This window comes from Toxorhynchites rutilus, chromosome 3, assembly GCF_029784135.1.
Source record: "Toxorhynchites rutilus septentrionalis strain SRP chromosome 3, ASM2978413v1, whole genome shotgun sequence".
NCBI lineage: Eukaryota > Metazoa > Arthropoda > Insecta > Diptera > Culicidae > Toxorhynchites > Toxorhynchites rutilus.
Window position 1 is genome coordinate 165,896,356 of NC_073746.1, and position 22,327 is coordinate 165,918,682.

At 37.3% G+C, this 22,327-nt stretch overlaps 1 protein-coding gene across 2 annotated transcripts in view; it reads left to right on the forward strand.

Annotated features, from left to right (window-relative positions):
• LOC129779381 (putative inorganic phosphate cotransporter) overlaps positions 1-22,327 on the forward strand; it is an 81,175-nt gene that overhangs the window by 15,915 nt on the left and 42,933 nt on the right. Inside the window, exon 1 of one of the 2 annotated variants that reach the window (XM_055786815.1) lies at positions 17,028-17,455. The exons of the other annotated variant lie outside the window; for it this stretch is intronic. Coding sequence (XP_055642790.1) covers positions 17,422-17,455 — 34 coding nt within the window. The 5' untranslated portion in view covers positions 17,028-17,421. Of the gene's footprint in view, positions 1-17,027; positions 17,456-22,327 lie in introns of those variants that run through there. 2 annotated transcript variants of the gene reach the window in all.

Genomic DNA, 22,327 nt, shown 5'->3' on the forward strand with positions numbered 1-22,327 from the left:
GCCAATACAAGCTGACTATACAGAGGTCTTTGCCTCTGATGTTTGCATGACAAGCAACAGCTTCGATCCCTCCAATAGGTGGAAGGTCAATTCTAAAAAATGAGTGACACTTATTGATCCTCAATAGTACCCCTCCGTATCTGTCATCGCGGTCCAAGCGTATTATATTAAAATCGTGGAAAGAGAGATCATTTTGAGAAGAGAGCCAGGTTTCGGATAGAGCGAAAACATCACAATTGAGTTTATGAATTAGAAATTTGAATGTATCCAATTTAGGCATAAGACTACGACAATTCCACTGTAAAACAGTGATATCTCCGACCTCTCTATTTAAATTAGACATCAAGAGAGATAATCATTGCAAGGAGGGGCCATGTTTGCATCAATTGCTGCAACATTGTCTTTAGTACTGGAAGCATTGCGGTGACAATGGTTCTGATGGAGTCGGAAACATTAAAACACGTGAAGATTTGATCCACAAGGTCAGACAACTTTATAAATCCCGATTGGGAAGTTGAACTTGACGGAAAAACAGGGACATTTGGGGTTTTTGATATCCCCTCGAGTGTTGGGTCGTTCGAAGGTGAACTATTACCACGGAGGCCAGGAGGGACCTGATTTTGCTTATCCGCTGCACTCGATTTTTTGGGCAAGCTAACAGGGGGTATCACCGGAGGGACTTGTCCTTGAACTTTGGGAGTGGTCACATTTTTGCGCCGGGGATTCCCTTGAGAAATAAACGGCGTGCCCCCGTTAGCTGTATCCGCTTCCATTTCGTCAACTGGCAACGTAGCGAAGACATTGTGTGTATTGATTGGTTGTTGTTCTTGAGCCAGTGGAGAAGCGCCCTTCAAAATTTCTGCGAAAGTGCGTTTAGAGCGTTCCCTCAAAGAGCGCTTCTGTTTCTCCCAGCGAGCCTTGTATGTTTCACAAGCTTAGAGCACGTGTGGGGATCCCCCGCAATATGGACACTTATGATCAGTCGCACTGCAGGATTTCCCCTCATGTTGTTCTCCGCAAGTGGCACATCGTTCTTTATTGGCACAATAAGCTGCCGTGTGACCAACTGACTTGCACTTTAGACAAGTCATTGGCTTTGGAATAAAAAGTCGCACGGCTAACCTCAATTTATCTACCATCACGTAGTCAGGGAGAGCTGAACCAGCGAAGGTGACTCGAAACGAGTTGGACGGCGTAAATTTCTTTTCTTCTCCTTCATGGGAGACTGTTCCGAGCTGGCGGCAACCCAAGATCCTAACAGTCGTCGAGGGCAGTTTTTTAAAACGGCCGGTACCTTCACTCGTAATGTATTCGCACGTCAAGCCCGTTTCGGTTATCACACCCTCAATTTCGACTATGTGAGAGGGAATGTAGACCCGATACTCAATTGTAAAATGCTGATCGACAAAAATCTTGTTTGCGTCTTTTCGATTATTCACGACAACTCGCAATTTGTTTGGTCTAACCTTCGAAATTTCCGAAACGGAGGTATACCTTGCCAGATCTTTCGCGATCTGCATGACTCTCAACGCCTTTCCATTTGGCTTAGGCCTGAAGAAAACAACCCAGGGACCAGTTCCGGGCGCATCTTCTGGATAGACCTTTACACGGGGAGTGGGAATAACAGGAAGGGAAGGCGAGGACGGGGATTGAGAGTGGGAAGGCGAAGGTTGAGAAGGAGCGGGAAGAACAGAGGGAGAAGACGAGGTTGAAGGTAGAGTGGGATCGTTAAGGGCGGATGGGAGATTTGCTAGTTTTTTGGAGGGAGGCTTGGTAGGGTTAGCTGACTCGTCCCCAGAAGAAGTATCTTCCGTATTTGGAACACGTTTGAGTGACTTTTTTTTATCCGTTAGGAGGGAACTAGAGTCAGAGACCTCCATATCCGAAGGTCCCCCACTCTCTGCCATTTTAAATTTTCACTTATATTCTAAGTATTTTTTTAAACAATATTTCACAATAAAATAATTCACAAAAACAAAAAAAACACTTATAATTATTAAATATTTTCTCTCAGTACATTTAATGTTATTCACCTATGAACGCACTCCAGTGCAGATGAACGGGAGCGTGCTGAAAGCTCGTTGGTGGTGGGAATGTGCCTACGACACCACTACATACAGTCGTCGGTGAAAGCTTACCCGCACTGTCACTGTTGGCACGATGACTCGGCGAAATCTCCAATGTCGGCGAAGCAGCGACAAAACAAAAACCAATGCTTGGCTTTCCGAGGATGAAAGCCTCTATCCACTTGCAGGCAGGGCACTTCACTCACTATCCAGATAGCGAAATGAACTCTTCAGCGGCAAAAAAAAAACAACAATCACGCGGTAACTGATAACGGAACTTGGACGCGACTTTCCTTCGTCTGGTTACTTCGGGCAATCGGCGAAGAAATGAACATTGGAACATGACATGGATGTTATTCGGTTTCTGTCAGCTTTGATTTCTGCGACCCTTTTTTTCTCCACATTAACTCATGTGTCTGGTAGTCATTTTGAAAAATGAGCCATATCCGTCGCAATTTTATACGATCAACGGCAAATCGTAAGTCTCCAGGCAATTGAAAAAAATATCGAAAATTGGCCAACTATTTTACGTCACATATCTCAAGCTTTCGAATGCCGTACCTCTTTTAAAAATGTAAGCACCAAGTATCACTGAACCTAAACGAAGCAGGTATTAGGTGCATTGCTTGACGAGTAAACAGCTGTTTCTAGTTTTCTAAATTTTTCATTCAAATTAAATATAGAATATTTATTGCTGATCAATTAAAATATAAAAATTTTGCATTTCTACCTTCAGTAGCATATTTCATGTGTCTTGTAGTGCTCGTTGATTTCATAACCGACAGGTTCACAAATTGGACCTTTTTCTGTAGAATTTTTGTAATTGTAGATAATGTACTACAATGTTGAGCGATTTGTGTTTTGGAAAGTCACAGTCTTTTAATTGAATTAATATGTCTAGGTTTTTTCATATTTTTTGTTTTCCCATTTGTTTATTTTATTTATGCCCATTAACATTTCAGCTGTAACAGAGCCGGATTGATCCATGTTACATGTTACATGTTTATATCAACGAAATTGTGCCATTTATGCCATTTATGCCATAAGCCATTTATGCGTAAGAGTATTCCTTCTGTCCTTCCATTGCCCAGTTTGACCGAACAGCGGAGACAGTTAATATGATCATTATTATGTTATTAAAAGCATAACAGCCCGATGCTTTTTGCGTGGAAGTAGTTTTTTTTTTATCCACAATATATTAGGCTGTCAAAAAAGTCCTGCGGTATTTCCGCGAGGTGTTGTTGTAAGCGCGTAGTTCTAGTTGTATTCATTGTATCGAGTCATACTATAGCTTGTTGGAAAGGTATTTAATATATAGCTATAATATAGTCCTTGACAGTGTTTTGTTTGGTTAAGTCGTTCGTGAGTTATAGTGTCGCAAATATGGAGCAAAATAAAGAGAAAATCCGACATATTTTACAGTACTACTATGACAAAGGCAAAAATGCATCTCAAGCTGCCAATAAAATTTGTGCAGTTTATGGACCCGATACAGTTTCCATTTCCACCGCACAACGATGGTTTCAACGTTTTCGTTCTGGTGTAGAGGTCGTCGAAGATAAGCCTCGCTCCGGAAGGCCTGTCGTCGAAAATTGCGACAAAATCGCTGAATTAGCCGAGAAAAACCGGCATAGTAGCAGCCGTAGCATCGGCCAAGAGCTGGGGATAAGTCATCAAACCGTTATTAACCATTTGAAGAAGCTTGGATTCACAAAGAAGCTCGATGTATGGGTGCCACACACGTTGACGCAAAAAAACATCTTTGACCGTATCGACGCATGTGAATCGCTGCTGAATCGCAACAAAATCGACCCGTTTCTGAAGCGGATGGTGACTGGCGATGAAAAGTGGGTCACTTACGACAACGTGAAGCGCAAACGGTCGTGGTCGAAGCCCGCTGAAGCGGCTCAGACGGTGGCCAAGCCCTCATTCACGGCCAGGAAGGTTCTGCTGTGTGTTTGGTGGGATTGTCAAGGAATAATCTATTATGAGCTGCTTCCCTATGGCCAAACGCTCAATTCGGACCTGTACTGCCAACAACTGGACCGCTTGAAGGTAGCACTCATGAAGAAGAGGCCATCTTTGATAAACAGAGGCCGCATTGTCTTCCATCAGGACAACGCCAGGCCACACACTTCTTTGGTGACGCGCCAGAAGCTCCGGGAGCTCGGATGGGGGGTTCTTTTGCATTCGCCGTATAGTCCGGACCTTGCACCAAGTGACTACCACCTGTTTTTGTCCATGGCGAACGAGCTAGGTAGTCAGAAGTTAGCCACAAAAGAGGCCTGTGAAAATTGGCTATCCGAGTTTTTTGCCAATAAGGAAGCGTGCTTCTATAACAGGGATATTATGAAGTTGGCATCTCGTTGGGAACAAGTCATCGAACAAAATATTTGATATTTGACTTAAAACAGATGATTGTAACTAATTTTATGAACAAATGAAAGTTAAAAAAAAATACCGCAGGACTTTTTTGACAGCCTAATATATTTTTATTAAGACTCATATGGCGTCATCCTAACGGGGCCGGGAGTTCAATATTTATACAATGTTTGCTTACAACTATGTTAATAGTTGTAAGCGAACATTGTCGAAATATTGAACTTAAGTCTTAATAAAAATATATATTTTGGATGAAAAAAAATTACGTCCACGCAAAAATCATCGGGCTGTTATGCTTTTAATAACACATTAATGATCATATTAACTGTCTCCACTGTTCAGTCGAACTGGGCAATGGAAGAACATAAGGAATACTCTTACGCCTAAATGACTATTGTGTAATTCACAATTTCTATATCGAACCGTGTATTTCACTACACATAATCAAAAGAAAGTCACTCAGAATCACCCATAGTTGTTGATTCTGAGCTTCTCAAAATATAGGAGGGACTTTCAAAATAAATACGTGGTATACCTTACAAATTACACAGTACGAAAATTTAACGTGAATACGACAGATCACAAGAAGCGGCATGAATACATGAAAAAAAATTCTGAATAAATCTCATGTTTTGTCCAACAATTTAAAGTGGAATTGAACTTTTCATATTTTATCTAATCTTTCAAAAAAAGTGATAAAATCGAAATATTTTCAGTGATATACACGAGACGTGATAAAATCGAGACGTTATTGTATTTATTACTGTAAACGTTACTGTAAACAATTTCCAATATTTCATTTTTTGACTAAATTTTGAGTTATAAATTTTTGTAAAAAATAAAGGATTTTTTTTTGAAATATTCGTATATTTCAATTATGTAAAGTTGCTTAAACTACCAATATCTTTACTGCCAATGGCCAGTCGAATTGTCTTGAAATTCGTCATAAGCAAAAATCGAAAATGAACCAAAACACGTGCACACAAAGTAGCTTCCCAATGTTAACCGAACAATCCAAATGGTCGAGCTTGTCGACATAAGAGTTCCATTATAACGCCACAAAAAAAAATCGAATATATAAAACCCGCGGAAACACAAATTTCGCGATACTTTTTAAATAGATATGCGATGTATTTCGGAACAAATTTTACTAATTGCATTCAGTAAGTTTAGCTAAGATTGGACATTATATTCAATGCTCGACCCTTACCTTTATTAAATTTTACGTTACGTTTCATAACCCATGAGATAGTGCAAAAGTACTATCACACATTCCTGATTCCCCGATGATAAATACCCAGAACATCTCCGAAAATAATTCGTAGTTTGGGAAATGAGAATCTGAATTCCTACCCTCGCTATTTTAAGTTATCTGTAGCATTCACCGATGCTGAAAGGACTGCCATATCATTGTCTGGAAGTCAAGGTCGAGCCTCAACTATGAGTGTCGATCGCGATCCGATTGTATTGAAAGGAAGAGCAGAGAACAGAATACAGGAATACACTCCAAAATGGAGAATTAATTTCAAAGAACTGACGTCAATGAAGAATTTAGGTATCAAGTTTGTTTTTATCTTTCTTCTTATGTAACATTGAACAACTTTATGCAAATTTCAGAACGGACTAGTGTCTATGCGTAGTAATCAACAGCGTAAGAAGCGCAACATCTTTCCTGGCCATTGAGAAGAGACATTATCTGTGCATTGTATCCCTCAGCCAGAATGTGAGACGCAAATAATTTGCGAAGGTCATGACAATCCGAACGATGGCCATCACACATCAGCTGAAAAAAATAGCCAAACTTCCCACCCAGAAGGGTCTGGCAATGGTAACATTAATTACCGGTTAGCACTTTGCCGATTCTTGCTAATTATGCACAACATTCCCCATACTTCAGGACGGGTTTGGCCCAGTCTATGGAAATTCCACTGGCAAATATTTCCAGCTCTGACCTGATATTGTCAAAACCAAACAGACGTCGGACACCAGAGCCAAAACAATTCATGAGACCTCGCGTCGCGTGTGAGTTTACCTTTTTTTGTGATGTGTTAATTTAAGAGTAAAATGGTCTTCCCTTTTTCGCAAGCGGCGCATCAGATGGATGATAGCAAACAAACAGTGGGCTTAAGGTGTGAAAAGTTTGCGTCAAAATTGCCATCTTTGATGCCCATGAATAATATTCAGGTGCGCGTTTGTGAAAGTAGAATTATTTTGGTTAGCATTGGTCTCATGGTTTGCGGCCGTTGGGGGGCAATGTATTTCGCGATCTAAAGGCTAGTTTAATTATTGACTTTAGTTATCATCGTTTTGCATCATCAAGTGGGACTGCGATGATATTTTCCGTAATCCGCATTATTTTGCAGTTTGCAATGAACGGTTGAGATATGTAGGACAGACAAACAGGATGGAAGTATGCAAATGTGCTGAAAATGGTAAATTAATAGAAGCTCGATTAAGAGAGGTTGAAGAATGATTGTTTTGGAGAAGAAGAAGGATGTTAGTTATTAGACCATAATTAGTGTTTGATAAATCTATTCGTTGATTCATTGCGCTTCAGGAATACGTAAAAGTTCAAAAACCGATAGTACCTAGTTATCGATTTTATAATTTTCACGATGGCCATCCACACAGATAACACTTCGGAATCTGTCCACATTTCTATGACATATTATAGCTATCAGGCGCCGCGTGAACTATTATTGATTGGAAACGCCCTATCAAATCAATGAGCAGAATAAGATTAATTTAGCTCCTCATAAAAATTGGGTAAGCGACATGAGCAATGTTGATTACTCATCAGGGCTGATATTCATCGTTATTGGTAGTTTCTTTTTATTCTTCACATTAACTTCCCTTATTGTGTCCAAATTTTTAGACAACTGAATCTCGGGATGCTAAATGACCAAATTCATATCATCTGAAATTTGCGACATAGACTCCTTATCAGAGATGCCAACCTTATCAGGATTTCCCAGACTTTTTACTACGCTATCTGATATCCTGACGAATACTCAATTTATCCTGATTTTCCTGAAATGATCCTGATTTTTCCTGATTTTTGTAATCTTTACATTATTCGTAATAAATTACTGGTTTCCATGCCATAGTTTTCTGTCATGATAGTTCTCCGGCTCGCACTTGTATATATCTTACATTAAGTTAAACTTCGTACTTAATTTTTTTATCTCTACCCTCAATTGTTTCGTGGCTTCCCAGAACATTGCCAGAAAATTTCATTTAACCAGATTGTCTGACGAATTTATGAAATTACAACGAGATTAAGTTTGAGGAACAACATTGCTTTATTGAGGATAATGTGTATGTAGATGTATCCCCAGTGTTATTAATGTAGGAATACGTTTCAGAGTGTAAAATTACTCAAGAGACTACTTTCGGATCCACAGTTAATATAAAAAGATTTTATATGTAATTTGTTCGTCTGATTCAAAGTTGAATAAACTTAAAAGTTGGGCCTATGGTAAATATATCTATAACCGTACTAAATATCGTCAAAATTGGGGAAAATTCTAAAAATAAGTCTTCCTCTGCTGATATGCTTTCCTCATTTGTTGAGTAAAGATTTATTCCAAAGCATTGATGATGAGTTCAGTGGAAATTTGAATATTGATTTCTCTTCAAATCTCTGTAGTGATGCTGTAGGTTTTTCGGAAAAAATATAAACGTTCAAAAAGTTAAGCGAAACACTAGCATTTCCGCTTATGCGAAGATTTTTACGATGGTTATCAATTCTTTTACATATCCTCTCTTCGCCCGAAGGAAGGAAGACATAGAATTATGGATATAACATTAAATTATAATGCTTTGATTGAAAATGATGTTTTTGTTTTCCAAAAAATCGATATTAACGTTTCGGACAACCCAATATGAGCTATCCTGATTTATCCTGATTTTTATTTTCATTCTCCCTGATTTTTTCAAATTATAGTTGACAACCCTGCTCCTTATCGATGACCAAGCATTTTATGAAAACTTGAAATAATGTGGACACACGATTAAACAAAATTTTGAGCAATTCCAAATGAAATCGACGAATGACAAAGCATGAGTATTTTTTATTCGAATAAAAGTTAGTATTCCGTTTGAGTTGGAGAAAATATGAGTTTTCCATAGCATTTGGGAATTTACAAATTCATTTCATGCATTTTTGAAAATTTGCGGATCGTGCCGCTTATCTCTATTTTGCAGATCATGCCGTTTATCTCTATATGATCCGCGAATTTTTAAAGATGTATTTAGAAGAATATTGCATCTCATTAACTTAAGTTTCTCAATCACTGACACGGTAAAAAATCTTTTTCAGATGAACATTTCTTATCGTCTTTCAGAAACGATCTACAACACGATAAAATTTTGTTGCAGACCATTGTGGTATACTGTTATTCACTATAAGGAAGATTGTTCGACTGATAAACGATGTTTGAATCTGAGTAACTTCATTAACATATACATGTGTACATGTGTACCCTCAAGACTTTTAACGCGGTTTTTCACGAGGTTTTTTTTAACGTGGATTTTCCAATTAACGCGTTTTTTTATGCGAATATCACACTCCTTCCCCCTCTCTAAGGGCTGAATAACTCGAGAACTAATCAAGCAAATGGAATGAATCAAACTTAACATATAGAGGTTTTAGTGATCGGTTTACGTTTCTGTGGTGGTTCAACATTCCTCCCCCTCTCTAAGGTGAGGCTGCCATACAAATGAAACACAAATTTGTGCATAACTCAAGAACTAATCAATCAAATGGAACCAAATTTGGTATATGCAGGTTTTAGGGACAATAAATGTTTTTATGATGACTCGAACCCCTCCCCCCTTTCTAAATGATCAAGCAAATTGAATAATGAACTTTGGTAGAAATACTAGGAATTTTATAGTAAAAGGTAATTTTAAAGACTCGATTAGAAGATCAATCAATGAACAGCGATTGGACCCATGAACATGCGCTTAGTAAGAAAATGTGAATGTTTTAATGTATTATTAACAAAAAATACCTTTTGGGCGAGACGAAGTTTGCCGGGTCAGCAAGTTTACCATAAAAACGACAATAAATTAGAAATATTTATTAAAATATCTCGAGAATGGCTGCAAATGTAAGATTTATCCGAATGCAACATTTTCCCGAATGTAACATTTACCTAAATGTACCATTTACCCGAATGTGACATTTACCCGGATGCAACATTTACCCGAATGTAAGATTCACCCAAATATAACATTTACTCGAATGCCACATTTACTCGAATGTAACCTTTACCCGAATGAGACATTTACCCGAATGTAGAATTTACCCGAATGTAACATTTACCTGAATGTACCATTTACCCGAATGTGACATTTACCCGAATGTAGAATTTACCCGAATGTGACATTTACCCAATGTGAAATTTACCCGAATGTGACATTTACCCGAATATGACATTTACCCGAATGTGACATTTACTCGAATGTAACATCTACTCGAATACGACACTTACTCGAATGTTAATTTTCCCGAATGTAACATTTAATCAAATGCTACATTTACCCGAATGTAACGTTTACCAGAAAATGACATTCCCCCGAATGCGACATTTACCCGAATGTAACATTTACTCGAATGTAACATTTACCCGAATCCAACACTTACCCGAATTAGCTTGAGCTTGGGTAGACTGTACAATTCGTAGTTGCTCTCGGTGATTGACCTGAACCATCCAAATCGCACAAAGAACACACAGAATGACGCTTGGGACTAGCGAATCATTCGCGTTGTGCAATTTTCAGTGATTCGAGCTTTAAATGGTCAATAACGACGCCGACCATGTTCTTACAGTCACCAGGGGAAGGGAAGGATTGTTAGTATGATGTTCGCCGCCAGAAGGGTCGCCTCTATAGCGTGGTTCCCTAGCGTTTATCAAGGAAGGGATATTTGTTAGTGGGAGAGGTAAGAATCAGGATTCACTGAGGTAAGTGATGTGATTATGTAAATGCGAACTGTCGATCACTCGGAGTAGCGAAATTTCGAAAATCCCATGTGTCACAACAAGCTTTAGGTAGCCTGTGGAAGAAAACCTATAGAATTAATTGGAACGACTGTTCTATTCTGTTATTTATCACATGTTCATGATATTTATTACATCATTTAAAAACCTGATAAGGTAATCGAGAGAACTTCTCTAAAATCAATCGGACCGGTGATCACGTCCGGAATAACTGTTAAGTTAAGTCATCCAGCATACTTTTTATCGAGCTTCTATTGCGACGGCAAAGAGTTGTCTTTATGAAACCTGAGAAGATAACCGACAGAACTCAGCTCATCTAAAACAAATTGGCAATATATTATGATCATCGAGCGTACTAAAATAATTTTATCTAATAATTTTGAATGATCTTACCAAATTATTGTTCGAGTGTAGATTTTGTTCTTATTGATTAAAAACTCTTTCGTATAAAATATACATCACTGTGGTTGTATCCACTGTATCACACTGTCAAAATACACATCTTGAAACCGCTAACTACATGTGATCATTGAGCAAAGACCAATGCGGTATAAACAACCACTATCAAAAGTTTCGCGATTGTGCTGTGTTAAATTAAGCGAAACACACATACACACAAGCTAATTCCACGCGCGGAAACAAACGGAGAAAATACACAAAACAGAACAAGATACGCGTCACTATCACATTCTTAATTTCATATTATTTGAGAGATTTAAACTAAACAAAATCACGTTATAATTAGTGATCCTTGATTTTAAAAAATTATCGTTCTTCCACTAATCGAATAGTTTTCAGCAGTTTGTTATTCGATACGATTAATCGCCCCAAATAATCGATTAATCGATTAATCGTCACACTGAGAGAAATAATTAGTTAGACTAATATTTCTCATTTGCTAGAAAGCCATATGGAATCAAAAAAGTGTTCACTCCTCCTGAACATAAATTATTGTCTTTTACGCTCCACTAAAGTCGTAAACGAAGCTTAATTCGCGTTGACGCCATTGATCATCGTTTACAAACGTTAAAGATAAAGATTGATTTTCAGGATAAAACTGCAACAGCCGTACGTTTTTCTCTCTCTGGATTTGGATCGATTAATCGACGTAAATTATTCGTTCGCTACGATTATTGGTTGTGCAGTATTCGTTCGATTAATAATCGATTTGTGTAGGAAGTATTCGATTATTCGATTAATTGAACGATTATCGGGGATCACTAGTTATAATGACAACAGGAATAAAATTATTCAACCGCTCTTCTGCACTTAGAAAAATCCCCGGTCGAAAACTACCAAATACATTTGGTAATGCAAAATTAGTAGAATGTACAAATTTTTTGTACATATTGTCAACAAACCCGCATCCCTACAAGAGTTTAGTACATTTTACTCGATAACATTTGTAAACTTGAATAATGTCATATCTGAAAGCTGGTGAGAAAAAAGAGTATTAACCATTTTCATTGTTGCCATAATGCAATACGGAGGTATAATATGGATATAATTCTGATACGTGCATTTTCAGCGGGAAAATGTAGCCGATATTGGGCTTACAAATCATGGTTCTGCTTGACATGCGTTTCTATTAGTACGGTCGAAAATGACTATAGATTGGTATTATTTACCAAAAAATTCGTTATATTTACTAAATATTTCTCTCAGTGTGGCAGCCACCGAGATTTTGTCTGCACCGCATTAACGCACTCACACTTATAACGTGCATCGTTGAATGGAATATATTCACACGCAAAAACATGTTCTTTCATGTTCATCAAGCGTCTCGCCAACAGAAAAATAGCTTTCTCCAAGTGGATGATCAAACTAGTTACACTTATCCAGAGACTTAAAAAAACTACAATGGATTATTCGCAACTCTAAATCACGTTATCGTAGCACTGAACTTTTTTTTGAGCCAAAAATACACAATAACTGGAAAAATAAAGCAGAGCGCAAACGCACACGTCTGTCATCCGCCGCAGCTCAACCCGAACTCGAATCCAACACTTACCCGAATGTAACATTTACTCGAACGTAACATTTACCTGAATCCAACATTTACCCGAATGTTAAGTTTACCCGAATGTAACATTTAACCGAATGCGACATTTACCCGAATGTAGGATTTACCCGTATGTAACATTTACCCGAATGTTACATTCACCCAAATGTAACATTTACCCGAATGTAACATTTACCCGAGTGTAACATTTATCTGAATGCAACATTTATACGAATGTAACATTCACTCGAATTCAACATTAACTCAAATGCAACATTTACCCGAATGTGACGTTTATCTTTATGCAGCCATTCCATGCCAAGCCGATATAGTGGTTCTCAGATTTTCGTGAAAAGTGGTAGTTTTGTTCTTTATCTTATGGTAGTTTTGTTCTTTATCGTGGCCCCAAAAAAACATTTTTTGCATTTTTGCCAAAAATGACCTTTTTCTAAAATTCATAACTTTTGAACTACTTGACCGATTCAGATGATCGACATATTATTAATCAAATTAAATACTTGGTTATTAAAATGATCACTTTCATACATAAACTGGTATCCAAAAACTCGTATAGTGCGTGTCGAAAAAAATCGAAAAAAGCGGCGTTAACTATTATATTTTTCAATGTTATCAATAAGGGTAAAGTTTCACTTTTATACTAGTTAAATTATTTCTTTTGTTTATATGATGGGCTTTTAAATTCGATTATAAACATTATCCATCATCCAAACATTATTTGGATCACTTAGCCCATACACCTACAAGAAAACTGTCAATTTCAAACAGTCATTATTAAATTCATAGAATAGAGGAAAGAAGACGGCATGTTAATTGTACCTACTTCAATTTCTAAAAAATGAATCAGCGAGGTCTACCTCATCATTTTCAAATTTCCTCATTATAATTTTTCATTCCACTGCGTATTTTTATGGCTCTCTCATGTTGTATTGATTAAATCTTATTTATTATCAAAATATTCGACAAAACCTGATTTGTCGGAATTTTTCCTTCTTCATTCGGGTAAATGTTGCATTCAGATATTTGTTCAATTTGGATAAATGTCATTCGGTTATTTGTTACATTCGGTTAAATGTGCTTCGGGTAAACGTGTTTCGGGTGAATGATATACAGGTAAATGTTACACAACCGATTTTTTTGAGGTTCGTTTTTCTACTTTTGTTATTGACAGTTTTTGTGACATATGTCAAGTAAGCAAAAATGTACTGTTTTTATTATCATTTCAGCATGTAAAAACATTAGAGGAAGGACCGATCATTGAATTTTGTTATAGAATTTGTGCTAAGAGAAAAATGTGTTTCATAAACTTAGACCATTTTATGGTCGTTTACCCGAATGTGGAATTTACCCGAATGTAACATTTTCTTTTTTTTTTTTTTTTTATATACCCTCCATTCTCCCCCACACCAAAAGGCTCCACAGTGAGTCCCCTGGTAGTGGACACACTGAACTCAGCCAATAAAATAACGTAATAACAAACAAAAATAGAAACTAAATGGTTGAGCTAAACTAAAAAAAATTAAAGCAATAATGGGAGAAAACAACAGTACATGTGCTTCTAGTGGATCAAGACCCTTTGAAGAAGCACAGTAAAATATATCAAAAAAATTTTTTAAACGTTTAATGACGGTTTACACTTAACAATATAGACAAACACAACATCAAATTTAATGACAATAATAGTAATGATAGAACATAATTGTATATTAAATTAATAGTTGCGCAATTTGTTCTTTCAGAAAACAATTGATCTTAGTTTTGAAGGTTAAAATGTTCGTACCTTGTTGAATGTCGCGTGGTAGGTTGTTATATCTTGTCGGACCTATAAAGGATAGCCGTTTTTGACCGAAATTGGAATGCGTACGGGATCATGCAAGGTGGTAGGCTTGTCTGGCCTGAATCCGAGGAGATGTATCAATATTTAGATTGTGTAGCATTCCTGGGCTGTGTAGAATGTTGTGAACCATTATCAGGGTTTGTTCCTCACACAAACCTAAGATTGGCAATATTTTGCGGGATGAGTCCGAGTATAGTCCGATCGATGGGTATAAAAATGGAAATTTGAAAATAATTTTGAGGGACCGGTTTTATAAAGTCTGGAGTTTCTTTAGCTTTGATTTACTAGCTCTACCCTATGTTACGATCAAATAACTCAAGTGTGAGTGGATATGGGCAAACTACAGAGAAAGCATGGCATAGCAAGGGAGAAAAGTACTGACACGTCTTAAAATTCCACACATAGAAGCTACTTTACTTGCGACCTTGTTTATGTGGACATCCCAAGATAAGGTAGAGTCTAGATGTACCCCCAGGTATTTGAATAAGTCAACTTTTTCAATTATGTCGGCGTTCATAGCTAAAACTGATGCTTGAGAAAGTACTTTCCTCGGTGAGCGGAAGATCATGTACTTAGTTTTTTGTAAGTTCAGCGAGAGAAGATTAACTGAGAAATAATCCTGAAGCAATCGTAAATCCTGATTCATGTTTGATCAAGTTTGAATGTGGATAAAATATAACTGTGTCATCGGCAAACAGCCTGGGGGTACCAGTGAGATTTATTTGGCTTAAATCATTTATATAAAGAAGAAAGAGTAGAGGGCCAATGTTGCTTCCCTGTGGAACTCCAATACTTATTTTCTTTCTAGAGCTAATTTCTCCATCATATGCAACATATTGACTTCTGTCCTTCAAATAGCTATGAATAATGCTGTTAGCAATACCTCTTATGCCATATTTATCTAATTTCTTTAGTAAAATGTCATGATTGATAGTGTCGAAGGCCTTCTTTATATCAAGGAACAAGGCACCCACATTTTTCTTCGAATCTGTGTCTTCCAGAATCTGATTTACAAGTTCAACTACAGCCACAGTTGTACTACTGCAGTTACGAAACCCATATTGCAGGTTGTACAAATTGCTATGTGTATCCAAGAAATTTACGATACGTTTCATAAGTAACTTCTCATAAATTTTGTTGAAAACCGACAATGTCGATATGGGCCGATAATTGTCGGTTTGGCCTGAGTCGCCAGATTTAAATATTGGTATAACCTTAGCCGTTTTGAGACATTCTGGATTCGAACCTGTTTGAATCATCAAATTGAAAGATTTACTGAGAATTCGCGAAAAAGGAACAACATTATTTTTAACAACCCGAATGTGACATTCAACCGAATGTAACATTTAACCAAATGCAACATTTACCCGAATGTGACATTTACTCGAATGTAACATCTACCTGAATGCGACACTTACCCGAATGTTAAATTTACCCGAATGTAACATTTTACCAAATGCGACATTTACCCGAATGTGGAATTTACCCGAATGTAACATTTACCCGAAAGTGATATTCACCCGAATGCAACATTTACCCAAATGCGACATTTACCCAAATGTAACATTCACTCGAATGTAACATTTATCCGAATCCAAAATTTACCCGAATGTAACATTTACTCGAACGTAACATTTACTCGAATCCAACATTTACTCGAATGTTAAATTTACCCGAATGTAACATTTAATCGAATGCGACATTTCCCGAATGTTAAATTTCATTGAATTCATTGAGAAAAATGTGTTTCATCAACTTAGACCATTTTATGGTCGTTATGATCAGCTTAGAGAGCTAACCATTCAAGCCACAGTTGTCAAATTTATTTTTGCAATTTTATGTGGACACTATGAACTGATTCATTGACATCTTCATACTAACATGATTCCAATAAATTTGGAAAGGGTGCCTTAACCACTCGTCGAGTTGGCGCGCAATTCATTTCATTCATTTGTAAGTTGTTGCAAAATCCAAACAAAAAATATAAAGGAATTCAATAAAAAAAACACAAAGCAGATGTTTCTAGCGTCAAAATAGATATGAAATAATCATTATCGACTCATTCTCGCGAGGTTTTCATTCTGGAGTAATATTTATTATGCGAAGTATGCGTGGGAGCAATAACACAAATTATGTTATTCCAATGATTGATATTGTTCAACCTGCGTTTAACCCACAAGCTTCCGATCGATAAACTACGTTTTATCGCCTATAATGTCTCAAAACTAGGAAGACTCGCCGTTTAATTGAGTGTGCTAATCAAAGCTTAAATATGCAAAGTTAAGTTAGCTCATCGATGCGCGGGCACAGTTTTCCGACTGGCTTACAGTCGATATCGGCGCCGATCGCCCTCAAAGTGCGAAGGCGTGAGACATACCGGGTCATTATCACCAGCATCGTTCATTTTATCATTCCACCCAAAAGTTGCAATATGTAGTTGGGGCCAAAGCAAATAGTACAGCCGAGTGACAACTACCGCCCGAAACACGTTTTCAGCTCACGTTCACGAACTGCATTTGCACTGAACCATGCTGAGCGGGATGGCGGCCATGTGTGTTCGATGCACAACAGCTGGTTGTTGCGGCTCGTTAAGCCGTTGAGTGTGTCCGTGGGTACTACAAGAGAACTGAATTTTCAATATTCCACTGTTTCGCGCAGAAATTCGCACAGTTTTTCGAGAGCTTTGGGCTAGTAACAGCTGGAGGTGGGAAAATGTTGAGCCGCTGATAACCCATTCATTCATTCCGCGTTTGTCGGGCAGTGCGCGCGCGATATCATCTCAGGTGTGCTCGTATAAATGTGCCAGGAGCTTTCCGAGCGGGGTTTAATTCTTGTGCAGGCGTCTTGTCGGTTGGACGCTTAATCTGTGTTCTCGGTTCCTCCGGTTACTGTGGTTACGAAATTTCGGGCCGTCACGACATCGTCGCTGGGGGATTGTCGCGAATCGATCGGTGGTCTTTATTTGGTCGAACTTCGGTGCTTCAGAGAGTATGTGAAAAAAAAACGAAACCACCGAAATTGAAAAGTAAAAAGTGAACTACTGTTTTGGGTTGACCCCATATTGTTTGTGGATTCATTTGGTGAAGCTAGAAGTTAACTTAACCAGCAAAAATGCTGAGTGGGTGGCAGTTGACGGTTTCAAAATGTGAGTAAATTCCACGTGACACCATTGCGAAGCTAAATCGGAAATGTAATATATGTGATAGACACAATGATGATGATGATGATGATGCGGAAATTGATTGCCAACTATGTTGCCGATGCCATTGTTATGACTTTAGTGACTAGACTTGCCAGGGGAGGGGAGAAATGCATACATTAATGATTACTGGTCGCCGCCGCCGCCGCCGCCTCCACCGTCAATTAACCGATGACGCTATCGATGTTTGGGGAAGCAAGTGCGAGATAGCTTTCTTCACTGCGATCTATTTGTGATAAAAGCTGCGATGCGAGCTACGGATATTTGAATAGTAGGCCTACTGTCTGTGCTGATTGACGATCGCTGGACGATGACGAGTGATCGTGACTTGTGGAATGCTTGAACCTAAACCGCGAATGTGCACAAACGATCGCGATCACTGCAAACGCAGAATCGAATGTGAACTTTCATTTTTCTGTAACTGTTCTGCTATCCATTGTCAATTGGGCTGATGAATTCCTGTGTGCGATGGCGGCGAGGCAGTGGGCAGCTTTTTTTTTGACTTCCTGTCACCTTGTTTCTGGCGTGCGGTTGGATCGTTGTTTATATTCGCGAACAATTGACGGAATGCTGCAGCACGCGATTATATTGTGGAATTTATCGTTCTAGCGATTTATAATCGGTTCATTCTTCTTCATCGAATGATCGTTGCGTTTCTCTTTTTTATTGTTTGCCCTAGGAGTATTTTGATTGTCATAGTGGTTTGATTTTTTTTTGCTGTAACGTATCTAGTAGATCGAAACGAATATCCAATACAGCTAACAAAAAAAAAAAATGAAGTAGTGTGCATAATATTTTTTTTTTTTGAGATTTTTGAAAGGCCGTAACTTCGTGATATATAAGCATCTGAAAATGCGATATACGTTATTTCAAAGCTACTAGTGAATAGTTTGAGGTCTTCTACTGGCATATTTTTACTTTTACGTGTGTAGGTGTTTTATACCAAAATATCGGAGAAGATAATAGATTCTATTTTTCTATTTTTTCAAAGATTGTGTAGACCAACACAATATTTGTAATTAAACTAATAGCAATTTAATTCTCAATTACTTAAGTTTTAATTTGCTGTTTCTAACGCTTCAGTAAGACATTTTACTACAGAGATATCTTTGTTGCAATGAAAAATCATCCTCTCGTTTTTGATAATCAATTTAGTAATAAATTGATGTGACAGCTATCATTCGAATCATTTGAAGCGTTTGGCTGATTTCTTCAATTTAAAACAAACGGTGAATTAATTTACGCGTATTTCCCGGCACAGTAGAACTTTAATTGACCATGTGTATTCTAATTTCCATAGTATTTGTTCATCAACTGATATTAATCTAATAATAAGCGATCATGAGACTATAATTATTAACGTTTTGGACAATTTGAATAACAATGAAGATTTAGTAAAATTGAAGTGCTGGAAGAAGTATTCGAAACAAGCTGTTTCGAACCTTGTCGTGAGAAGCCTGGATTTTCCGTTCCATTCGGGTAACATAGATGAATCTACAGTTGATCAAAAGTATGTATTTATAAAAAACTCAAACAGCTGGTTCAAGTTGGACCTTTTACGTCTAAAACGAAAAAGGGACAAATGGTACAAAAGGTTTTGTAGAACAAATAGGAATCATCATTGGAACATGTACACGATTGCGCGCAATAAATATTCACAAACGATAAAGAAAACTCGTTGTGAATTTTTTCAGAGGAAAATTGATCAGCATCAAAATAACAGCAAAGAGTTATGGAGAATTTTAAAATCATTGTTAAGACCTAGTAGTTGCAAACCGTGGTCCATAACCTTTAATGGCACATTAGAACAATCTGAGCAAGTAATAGCATACAAATTCAACGATTATTTTGTCAACATCGTTTCATTGATCAATCAATCCATTGAATTGGTCGATGAACCCGATGAAATAAAATAGCCGGTTAATAGTAGTTGTAAATTTGAAGATTTTCATTTTTTGAATGAACTTAGAAATATTTGTTTTTCATTAGAAATAACGGCTGGCATAGATAATGTTAATGCTAGAGTTGTTCAAAATTGCTTTCATGTAATTTGTCACATCTTGCTGGACCTCATTAATACATCATTGCTAACTGGTTATGTACCACAAGTGTTGAAGAAATCCTCAGTAGTTCAAAAGGTTGCAGGGACGATTAAAGCCGAAGAGTTTCGTCCCATCAAGATGTTGCACACGTGAGAGAAAATTTTGGAACTTGTTGTTAAAGGCCAGCTGTTAGAATATTTGAATCGTAACTCTTTACTAATACCAGAACAATCGAGATATCGGGAAGGTCATTCCTGTGAAACCGCATTGAACTTGAACTTGGCAAAATGGAACCAAAAACTAGAAGGTAAAGACACGATTGTTGCTGTTTCCTTGGATCTAAAGCGCGCTTTCGAGACAATTTCTAGGCCCTTATTGTTGAACACGATTAAGCGCTTTGGAATTACGAGTACTGCATATAAATGGTTTGAAAGCTATTTGTATGACAGAACTCAACGGACTGCTTTCAACGATTTCATTTCCAGTCCCGTAGGAAATAATCTCGGAGTACCTCAGGGAAGTGTATTGGGGCCCATTTTATTTATTATGTACATCAATGACATGCGACTAGTTTTACGATATTGCGATATTAATCTTTTTGCTGATGATACTGTGTTATTCATTGCAGCTAAGAATGTACATGAGGTCGTTTTACACTTGAATGGAGATTGGCGTTCTTTAAGTAGATGGTTGAAGTACAAGCAATTGAAATTGAACATTAATAAGACTAAATATATGGTAATCTCGCGAAATCGAATAAATGAAAACGTCTCTATTGTGATTGATGATGAGACCATTGATCGCGTTCAGGAGATTAAATATCTTGGCGTGATTATTGATGACAAACGTAAGTTCAATACTCACATTGATAATGTCATCAAGAAAATTGCCAAGAAGTATGGAATTTTGTGTCGACTAAGAAACGATTTAACTATTTGCAGTAACATACAGCTATACAAATCAATCATCTCTCCTCATCTAGACTTTTGTTCTTCCATTTTGTTTTTGGCCAATGAAACGCAAGTATCGAGATTACAGCGCTTGCAGAATAAAGTAATGCGTTTGATTTTACAATGTAGCAGGTTCACTTCCTCATATTTGATGCTGGACGCTCTGCAATGGTTATCTGTGAAGCAAAGAATTGTGTATTTAACTATGGTGTTCATTTTTAAGGCAGTTAACGGTTTGCTGGCTCGATATTTGTGTGATCGAGTTGAAAGGGGGAGTGACTTTCATAGATATAATACTAGAAACGTGAATGAAATAAGAACACGACAATTCTTAACATGTGCTTCACAAAATTCTCTATATTTCAAAGGAGTAAATGTTTTCAACTCGACGCCAGGACATATTAAACGTGCAACAACACTAGCAGAATTTAAGAGAAACTGTATTACACACGTTAAAGATGTATTTTCCTAACAGCCAAAATTTTATTTATTTTGATAACCATTTTGACTGACGAAGTTTTATACGAACGGATATCTTAAGGTGAACAGTTTTTTGATTTTTTTTTGTTTTTATTACTCTCAATGTATGACCTGACGACAATTTTGAATAATTTTTCTTCTATGTTATATTTTTTGTTTTTTAATTTGTATTCGTCTCTATTATGTCTGTCATGATCTTGGTGATGATGGACTATTTTTAATCTGTTATTTTTATGTTGTAGCAGTTGAAAAAAAAAATAAAAGTAGTCTACAAAAGTTTGAGCGTCGCGCGCGTTGTACAGATATAAAGGATAAGAATTCAAAAGTTTTGTAAGAGCCGGTCTAGAAATTGTTCGTAAAGAAAAATTTCTCGATTTCTCTGGATGGGAATATTTAAAGTCAATCCAAAACAAGGCTGGCGGATGGACTTGTGTCTTGGTGGACCATTTGGCTGATAAGGCCTTGTCGGGACCGTATCGGCTCTGTGGCGGACAAGACTGAGTATTGGCTTGTCTTTTGACATTACAATTTTTTGAACTTATATCTGTAAATAAAATCAGTTCGTTTTTTTTGCTAAACTGATTTCAATGAATGAGAAAACAAAATAATGTCTTTTAGATAACTCGTCTTGCTCAAACCTCTGTAGGGGATGGAGGCGGGACCATCATCATCATCGCGCACAGACGACCGAGCGGTCTTACGGCGTTCTTTCACTAAGAGATACAACTGTTCTCTTCTATGTCTAAAAACTAACTGACTTTATTTTTTCCTTAGAGATTATATACAAGTTTTTCTTCAAATATATTTTTGTTTTATCATCCCATTTATTTATTTATTAGGCTCATTAGCATTTTAGCTGTAACAAAGCCGAGTTTTAATCGTGTACATGTACATATGTTTATGTTTCTATAAATTGTAAATTACACAGTAGCCATTTTTAGGCGTTAGGTTTTTCTGTTCCATTACATTATGGTAAATTACACAGTAGTATCCATTTAGGCGTAAGGGTATTCTTTCTGTTCTTCCATTGTTCAGCAGACCGGACAGCGGAGACAGTTGATATTGATCATTGTTGGGTTATTTATAGAACAGCAGCCCGATGTTTCTTGCAGAGCAGAGCAATTGTATGGATGAATCGATCTTATTTCGACAGTGGATCGATCTCCATCGCTGATGATGGTTTCTTGGGCGTAGTTATTCTATAACAACACAAAGATGGTCAATTGAGGGTCCTGAGTTTGAACTCACGATCGATCGCTTAGTAAGCGAACGCGTAACCAAGTGGCTACGAAGACCCCCTACTTCAAATCTATTAACTCTTTCGAATATGCTTAGAAAGCGAACTC